Consider the following 9,424-nt stretch of genomic DNA (forward strand, 5'->3'; position numbering starts at 1 on the left):
AGAAAGGACTTATTAGTTTTGAGTAAGAATATGTAATAGATTTTGGTTGTACTGTAAGTATTGATATTATAATAATTGTTATGAAGTTAGAGGTATCTTAAAGACAAAGGTTATGTTGCTAATGAAGGTGAGGTAGAATGTATCCATTGCAAGCATGAGATTTTGAGTGCAGAACCATATATGTACCATAGCATTATACGATGTCTTCGCAAGTTATTTGTTATTACATCTTGTTGGTTATCAGAACAGCGAGCTTTAGGTTAGATCCCCCTTGTTATGTTTCGCAGTCAAATGACATTGTCCCTTCTAAATCAACGAGTATTCAACATTCTTTTAGTATTTCTAGTTTGACCTTGAGTCTATGATAGATAATTTCTTAACAATGTAATAAAATAATATATATATATCATTTATTTTAGGACTAGTTTGAAAATTAAGAAGCAACCAAAGAAACTCAGTATTCTTAGTTTAAGCAGTTTACCTATATGTATTATGTTATTGGTGGACGTTCACTCCCTACCCAATACTTGCCGATTCATCATTCTTCACAATAACATATCATTTGAATTTTCTTATCTTTCTACTTATGGAAGAAGAAACTATGCCAGATATACACGTACACTTGCAGGTTTAATCATGTAATTGTGGCCTTGCTGCTAGAAATGACACCAGTAAAAATGTTGCAGACGGGTAAACTTAACATGAATGTATTTATGAATTGAAGTATATTTTATAAGAATGGCTACTTAGGAATGTTTGGAAAAATGATTACGTTAGAGGAATTTTACAGACGAATGTTTTGGATTGTTTTTTGGAAATGGTCCATTAATGCGACCTTAAATAGAAGCACATGGTCACTTTCTGATCCTCCAATACCATAACACATTTATGTTACTGCTATTTCCTTAGATGTTGTGTTTCATTGCAGTGTAGTTTAGATGTAATGCATGTATATAAGCTTTGCCACTGTTGGATTTTTTCCGAAAATGCTTTGATTGAAATCAATAGAAATCAATGTAGTCCTTCAATTTCCTCAGATTTTTCAATTATATCTTCAATTATTATATCTCTCGTATTTGGAACATGTTTTTACAATGTGTTTACATTTACATTTCCGGCATTATTCCAAAGGTAATTTTTAAAACCCGAAGTTGAATAAAGCTTTTAATATATTCTGCAACTATGGTTACCACTGCAAGAACAACAACAAAATCCCACAAATAAAGTGTTAACCTGGGAAGCTAAGATGGAATAAATTTGTCGATATAACTGGTATGACGAAATATCTCAAAGGGTTAATGCCAAAATGTGAATGGAATATTATTGTTTACCCCAAATGATATAATTAAAGGGGCATTTCGTGATTTTTGCATCTCCATTTTAGGTAGGGTTCAATACATATACACAGCAAGAAGCTTATTTCCCCAAAATTCAGTTGATCTAGACATTGCATTTGCAAGTTACGCATAAAGAAATGTATAAAAGCGCCCATAGGATACTGAGTTGTAAATTTCGGGCTGTCGGAAGACCGAAAATACAAAATGGACAATATCTTTGTGAAACGACCGAATCCGCAAGAAATCTTATGCATACAAATCATGATGTAGTCTCAGGTTTCTAATTGTATCAAAATCTCAACTTTATTGAGTAAGTTGTGGATGGGGTTGTGGATCACGAAGTACCCCTTTAAGTAATTATTTAAGTTTATCTTAATATGCCTCGTTTTAAAGTGTGTCGCATATACTTATTAGAGTTAATTTATGTTATCATATCTCGCATTAAAAGGACTCAATCACACAGCTTTGCACAGTATTTTGTGTGGAACCTGAGAACACATCGGACTTACCAAATTGCATTCTGAATACGAGGAAGGTCGTTCTGACACCAAATAATTTTGATAAATTTTATTGCAAATTTTTAAAAATTGATAGTTAATAGTCCTCCAAGTAAACATTCTAAATCTAATGTCATGGACTTAAAAGTGTAAGTAGCTGGGAGGAAAAACCGACCATCTTATGCAAATGTTGACCTTTTGTGCTGAAAACATATGTAAAGTTTCATAAAATACTTTAAAATGTTTAGGTCTTATGGGAAACTTCATGTATGTCTTCAACGCGAAAGATCAAAATTTTCATATGATGGTCGACTTTTTCTCCCAGCTACGTACACTATAAGTTCATATCATTAGATTTATAAAGGTTACTTCGAGGACTGTTAAATATCAAAATTAGAAAAATATACATTTTTAATAATTTCCCATAAAATTTGCATTATATCTCAAATTTCAAAACATCAAAATTATTTGATATCAGAAGAATATTCCTCGTATCCAGAATGTAATTTGAGGTGTCTGACGTGCTCATATAAAAATACTGTGCAAAGGTGGGTGGCCGAACCCTTAACGTAATTTCGAGTGATGAATTCTTGGTTCCAAATTTGTGAAAAGGGGTCATTAATTAATAAACTCATTATGAACAAAGTTGCCATATTATCAGTACACTAGAACAGCGACGAATAAAACATGAAGCCTAGAGTTTAAATAACGAGTTTGTGAATAAAGCATACAGATAAATGTTTTAAAATCAATTAGAGAACTTCTTTCATATGACAGATTTTGGTGTTTTTAAATGCTTGGTCAGGAGCAAATGCTCCGTTGCTGCAATATCTAAAGGAAGTGCCAAAATCAGCAGAAAAAAATTGTTCATTTTAATAAGTTTATTGATTGGCCCTGCTATTTAACCGTTGGTACGATATATAGGGCCTATAATAATGCTGCAATATTTACTCAGAGGCTAATATCTTATTTTAGCTACGCTATTTACATGTAGGTCGTGACGATTATGTTTTGATTGTGGAGGAAAATCTTGTTTTTACAGCTAGACGAAGTTGTTTGAATAAATCACACATACTTACTTTGTTCAACACAATTGGAATTGGAGATACATAATGTTAAAACAAAACACACTCGTGTGTTGTACTTTTTGCACTTGATTTGTTCATGCAATGCCTTGAATATGATCTCTGACTTTATATTTGATTCTAAGTCTTGGAATAATGTGCGTCAAGTTGAAATTATCAGCCTGGTCAATAGCATATATTACAATCGGTATATGAACCATGCATACTTAGAAGTCCATCTGAGAGTCGATTTTAATTTGCGAAGATTCAAGCGCGTAGGTAAAACAAGGATAACAGGCACGATTTTGTGTCTTTACGTATTCGGGAATTAGATGGGCATTGCCTAATCTAAAACCTCAATACTAAGCGTAAACAATGATCAACTTTTTTCTGATATATTCTGTGTTCGTGTACTTGAATATATTCCAATGTTGATATTTGCCACATTACTGACATTCTGTTTATATCTATACACCATGAAAAAAGATATTTGCCCTAGTGTTTTTGATGTAGTATTAAAACTTATATGCATAGTTGTAACTAAACTTAAGGTTAAGAGGTTTTGTAATAAAGCATCATTGTACGATGTTGTAGGAACTCAATATTATGATTATAACAAAATGTTTATTGGATTTGTGTGGGGGTGTGTTTCAAGAGAGAGAGAGAGAGAGAGAGAGAGAGAGAGAGAGAGACAAAGAGAGAGAGAGAGAGAGAGAGAGAGTAAGTCTCAAGTTCTGTGTAGTACTGTATTGAATTTGTAGAGTTGGTTGTAAAAAACATATAATATACATATTATGTAAAAATAAATATATATAGGCCTATATATATATAATGTAAAAAGGTAACTGAAGTTCTTGATGGGTTTTGATATTGCATTTTAACCGACACCGTTGGCTACAGTAAAAGAAGATATATACGGTGGCCGGATCCCTTAACATTTAATTGAATTTACATTTCCTAAAGGAAATATTTTGCAACTAGTCACCAGCAATATTGTTTTTATAGTATATTGTATTATATTATAGTATATTTAGAGAGTAAACGATAGGAATTTTTGTTTCTACTATTCTCTACCGTGTGATAGACGGCAGGTGTGTCCAATATTTTAAGTAGTGGATGCTGGCGCACTCATTCTTAGTCAGATGGTTATTATTTTGAAAACTAAAACTAGTTTTATTTAGGAAAAAATAGGTTACTAAACGTATGGTCGTGAAAACTCCCCTTATTCTAAAATGAACGAAACCTGTTTACAAATTTACTGCGTGGCATATTACGCATGCGTGTTGCGTAACGACGCAGGCCATACCCTCTACCGTGTGAGAGACGAAATGCAGGAACTATAGAACTCAGCGCTTACAAGCTAGACTACTCCCACTGACTAAGAATATATTATGTTACTGTAAGTGTCCACGTGCACATCATATACGAATAAGGCATCATGTGTAAATAGTGGTAGATATAAGAAGTTTACTCAGAATGTTCCTTAAATACATCAATCATACAGGTCAGGTGAAAGAAGGTTATGATTACAATGTGTTGGTTGTATACGGTGTATAAATGTACATAATTATGCTTATACCGCAATTAAAATGTTTGTAGATACTATGTACGTTTTACACGAATGCACTACGTTGAGAAAAAAGTTGATCATTGAAGAACAAAATGTCTTTATTAGTAAGCTGATTTTCCCTAAGGAAGCTTTTATTGAGTGAATTATAATCGTTATGTCTCAATTGAACTTGTATAAGCACACAAAATATGCCGAGTAATATCATTTGCATTATTGCATGGCTAACTAAGTCATTTTGACTTTTAAAAATAAATATAATAAAAGTGATATATATTTTGAAAATATTATCTAAATCAAAATTATCATTTGTTTAATGAACAATATTGTTTGAATGGAATTTAAAAACTATGTATTTAATATAGGGTATTTTATGTTCGTAGTGTTCATAGCATTCTGACGACTATCATACAACTAAAAACCGTCCTAAACAACACCCTCTTGCATTATATAACTACAATGATACCGATTTCTCACAGTGCAAAACCTATTTTGTCATGGGCACACCCAATGCCTGCGCACGGCAATTCGGCTTAGGTACATCTACTTCTGCTTAGATACCCCCCAACACTACAATTGTGTAGCGAGACGAGAAAGAGAAAGGGTGTGACCCGATTTAACAGCTAAGCTATGTTTCGATTTTTGTGATACAAAACGTGGAGAATTGTGGCAATAACAACCGGAAGTATGTATTATCCTATGGGGCATTTTTTATACACGTTTTTGCTTCTATCTTGTATCCGTTAGAGCAATGCAACTCAAAATTTGGAAACGTATTGCTTTAATGTTAGGCAATCAACGTAAAATAAGAAAAACAGAATATGAAAAAATCTGATAGGGACGGTTTATAGTAAACGGTTATTCGGCATTATGCAAACTAATTACAACGAGTGATTGGTTAACCACTTTTCGAGCATGTTACAAATCACCCTTTGCGATTTTACTTTCATCTAAATCTAAAACTTTTTCATGAACTATTCAAGTTAGGATTTCATATTAATGTTATTAGTAACCTGTAATTGTTTGAATCGTGAATAAAATATCTTGCTTTGCTTTCAGCTCAAGATTATTGCTTTAACTTTGTCATTTTTATAGTTTTCAAAAGAAAACAGTTGTCTTGGTTAATAGTAGGGATGCCCACTGTCAATACATTTGCTGCTAGAACGGTTTCCCATTTACTGTGTGTGTACACTCACCCATGTATTGTCAATGCAAACGCAGCTCAACGCAGGAAGTCCCAGACCTGATAAATGGTATACAGTACTTGCATTGGCCCAATTTAGACCTAAAACAGGTTGTTTCAAGAAATTCCAGATTCCACCAGAAAACATTAACCAAACTCTTTCCTTATTGGTCAGTAAATAGCGATGACCTTCCTTTATCAAGGGATCAACTTTTTAAAGAAATATTAATGAGATGAGGACTACAACAGGTTGAAGTGACACCATTCTGTGCATCAGGTGTTGAAACGCAATTATCTCCGAGTTTGGATTGATTCAGACAAGCAAACTTACATATTACTCATAAATCCACCCATAAAATTTAACTATTTTTGAATAAAAAATGTGCAGGATTTTAAGAAATTAAAGAATGTTTAAGCCTTCCAAAACCAATCTCAAATTATGCACTTCTGACCACCATGTCCATTTTAGATATGCTACCCATCATGGCTTCCATGCACACACAGTATATTGCTCAATTAGTTTTAACCTGGACATTTTTTGTAACAAGCTGGTTTTTTTTCTGGAATAGGTCCAGAAATATGTGTAGAATCACTGATAAAAAAAAGTCCCAGAAAATCCCCTGCGGGCGTTCTTTAAAATCCAAGAGTTCGTCCAAAATGGTCGCCATTTTCATATTTCGTCATAATTTCCCAACCATACCAGATAGAAACACAAATAAGGTATCCAAACATATGTTTTGAGGTATGAGGAATATTTATAAATCCATATTAAGATGATTTATTGGTTATGCGTATCATAATCATACGAGTATCAACTATGAGAATGATTGTTGAAATATGATAATATTGTACTAATATAAATATTAAGTTTTGGCATTTTCTATACCCGGTTATTATATATAACTTGATTACTTCATTATTTTGACTGTATTTTAATACAAATTTCACAATTGCCGCTTTTAGGCTACAGCCTATAGATCAGAATAAAGGAAACCAACTGGTATTTTTAAACCTTACCGATAAACATTGCATAGAACTATTGGAAAATTGATTGGATAGTGTTGGCAAAATATGGTGTTGTGTTATTTGATAATTGAATATTAACGCATGTTTTAAGTAAAAAAAACAAGGCAGTTGTAACACTTGTTTAAATCAGATCAATGCTGAATAATATTATGCATAATGAGCAAATTACACAATGTGTCCATTACATTTGTGCAGGGTCTGATTCATAGGCTGTAAAGTTTTAAAATACCAGACCCCCTTTTTATTTTTTTATTTTTTATTTATTTATTTATGATTTATTTTTGATAAAAGTCTGTTTATTCTTACTGTTTTGTAGTTTTTGTTATTGAAGTGTTCTAACGAGCTTATGCGGTAAAAGTAAACAATAATGTAAACGTTCGGAAAAGTTTAGATTTTCAAAAGCTGTATTTATTTCGATCTTTCACTTCCTTATATATTGCATTTCCACAACAAGACATATCTACAGCGCTTTTTCACAGTTCAAAGCGCTTAACAATACATATGGTTTAAGTAAACTTTAATACTACAATGTTTCTATCACTAAAACAAGACCTGAGACAGTAAATCTGCATGCCAGCTCAATCCCCAATATATTGACCAACAACAACAAAAAACCACTAACACACAAACAATTTTTTATATAGGTCTTCCCCGCTCCCTAAAGGGCCCCCTAGAGGACGACCCCTCCCTAATTAGGAAGGCGAGCGTAAAAAGGGCAGGTCAGTATATTTATTCATTCATTCAAAGTTATTTTCATCAATCATCAAAATGCATGTGATACATAAAACTCAACAAAGTAATACGAAATATTTGAAGCAAGAATATTAAATACAATCAGGAATCAATAGTATAATCAAGTAGTTACGATTAAATCAATATAATGTAAGTCAATACAATAACATAATAATGCATGCTTAAGCAGACTATATTTTAAATGGCAGTAATGATAATGATAATGATAATAACATTAACACTAATAATGATAATAATAAGAATAATAATGATACAATATAGTACTGCATGATTAATCATTGACGACATCTGCGCTGGTAGTAAATTCCAATTTTCTTTGCTTTACCTCAGTTGTTCAGCTTAAAATTAAAAGCGGACATATCTGAGAGTAAAAGCTAACAGTAATGGAAAAGAAATACTAATCCATTTCTTATGAAAATGTTATATAATATGGCTTTAATTTTCTAGACACGGTCTCGGATCAAACTCGCTCCATAATGTCCAAAACTTGTATAACTTATCTACAGACTCGAAACTAAAAAGTGTAAATACTTTTGTGAAGTAGCATAGTGAATAATAAGTCGACTGTTTTGATTGCAAGGATAGGAACTTCTGTGTAAATCTATGGTCTTCAGTTGCCATTACTCCTAGTGTCTTCATTAGCATCCCAATGTAAACATCTTCAATATGGAAATAGGGAACATGAGGAGAGATGGATACAGCTTGGTGAACTAAGTCTCCAGACATGAGATATGCAGCTCCTAATTCATACGGTGGATACGTTGGATGCGGATACTCATCCAACGATACAAACCATTTACCGACATAGCCTGATCTTGATCTAACTGGGTGTGTCCGTTTCATTAAGTGTCCTTCAAATAATGTTGTATTAGACAATTTGGTCAAATGATTCACCAAGTTTTCAAGATTTGGCATCATGTCGCTATCAATTTTAAGCGCAAATTGTGTGGACCTGCAGAATGTATTTACCCAATCCAACCCCATCATCGTTTTATGAGTTAAATTATTGTAGGTATCCATAAAATCCTTCATGCATAGATCCCGATGTGCTTTGTTTTCCTTCGCAATATGAAACTCAGTATTAGCATCGGTAGTATTGGCTAATAGGAACACAACCACAATGGGCTTGCCAGACACGTGTGTTATATTCCCCCACGTCTTACGAATAGCTTCACGTCTCGCTATCTCTCCTGGTCTTGTTGGCACCATTACCACCAAAAATACACTCCCATTGGTGTTCCTGGAGCATAAATCAGAATTAGAATAAATATAATTAAATCTAGATCGATTCAACACTTTTTCCTCATAGAACAGTGTATTCTTCACAGCATGACGGTATTCGGATCTCTTTGCATTGGAATTATTTCCCGAATTATTTGTTAATGAACCGGTAGAAGGTCCATCGGATGCTTTTATCGGATTGACATTGGACAATGTTGTACTGCTGCCGTTTCGTAAAGTTTCCACATGTGCTGGCAAGTGACGTAAAGCCACTTTCTTCCCAAGAGAACTGGAGCTCCACAAATAAACCCACATCCACATCACGGCGATAGACAGAGTAACAAGACAAAAATCTCGAGCTGTAGAAGCCATCATATCCAGCCAGTGGATTTGTAGATAAATGTCAAATCCTGGTCATTCGAAAGGCATTTACGAGGTGTGTTGCGTAGCATGAAAATCATACAAATGAAGTGACTGTCGAGTTTTGAAGTAGATATCTATGTCGTACTGATTTGGTGGCTCTGAAAAGAATCGTTGAAAGTAGTTTTTCAAGTTAATACTTGTCGGAAATGTACTTCCAGCAACGGAGATTATTTTCGCTGATGACTCTTACCCTTGATCTCTTGCGGCTGTGAAACCATATGTCGTGAATATGTCACGATTGCCACCACATCATACACAACTGTTGTTTGAGATCCCTTGTATAGTTCCTCGATCGCGAGTAGCTCTCAATTATCCATTCATATAGAGCCAATCCCCCTTCATTTTGATATATC

The 9,424-nt window shown here is 33.6% G+C and overlaps 1 protein-coding gene across 1 annotated transcript; it reads right to left on the reverse strand.

Moving 5' to 3' along the window:
- Positions 1 to 7,862: 7,862 nt before the first annotated feature.
- On the reverse strand, positions 7,863 to 9,020 carry LOC140144476 (beta-1,3-galactosyltransferase 5-like). The gene has a single exon (XM_072166287.1). It carries the CDS (start codon positions 9,018 to 9,020, stop codon positions 7,863 to 7,865), a length of 1,158 nt encoding a protein of 385 aa, XP_072022388.1.
- Between the last annotated feature and the right edge of the window lie 404 nt (positions 9,021 to 9,424).

The sequence above is a fragment of the Amphiura filiformis genome, unplaced genomic scaffold, assembly GCF_039555335.1.
Source record: "Amphiura filiformis unplaced genomic scaffold, Afil_fr2py scaffold_57, whole genome shotgun sequence".
NCBI classification, from domain to species: Eukaryota; Metazoa; Echinodermata; class Ophiuroidea; order Amphilepidida; family Amphiuridae; genus Amphiura; species Amphiura filiformis.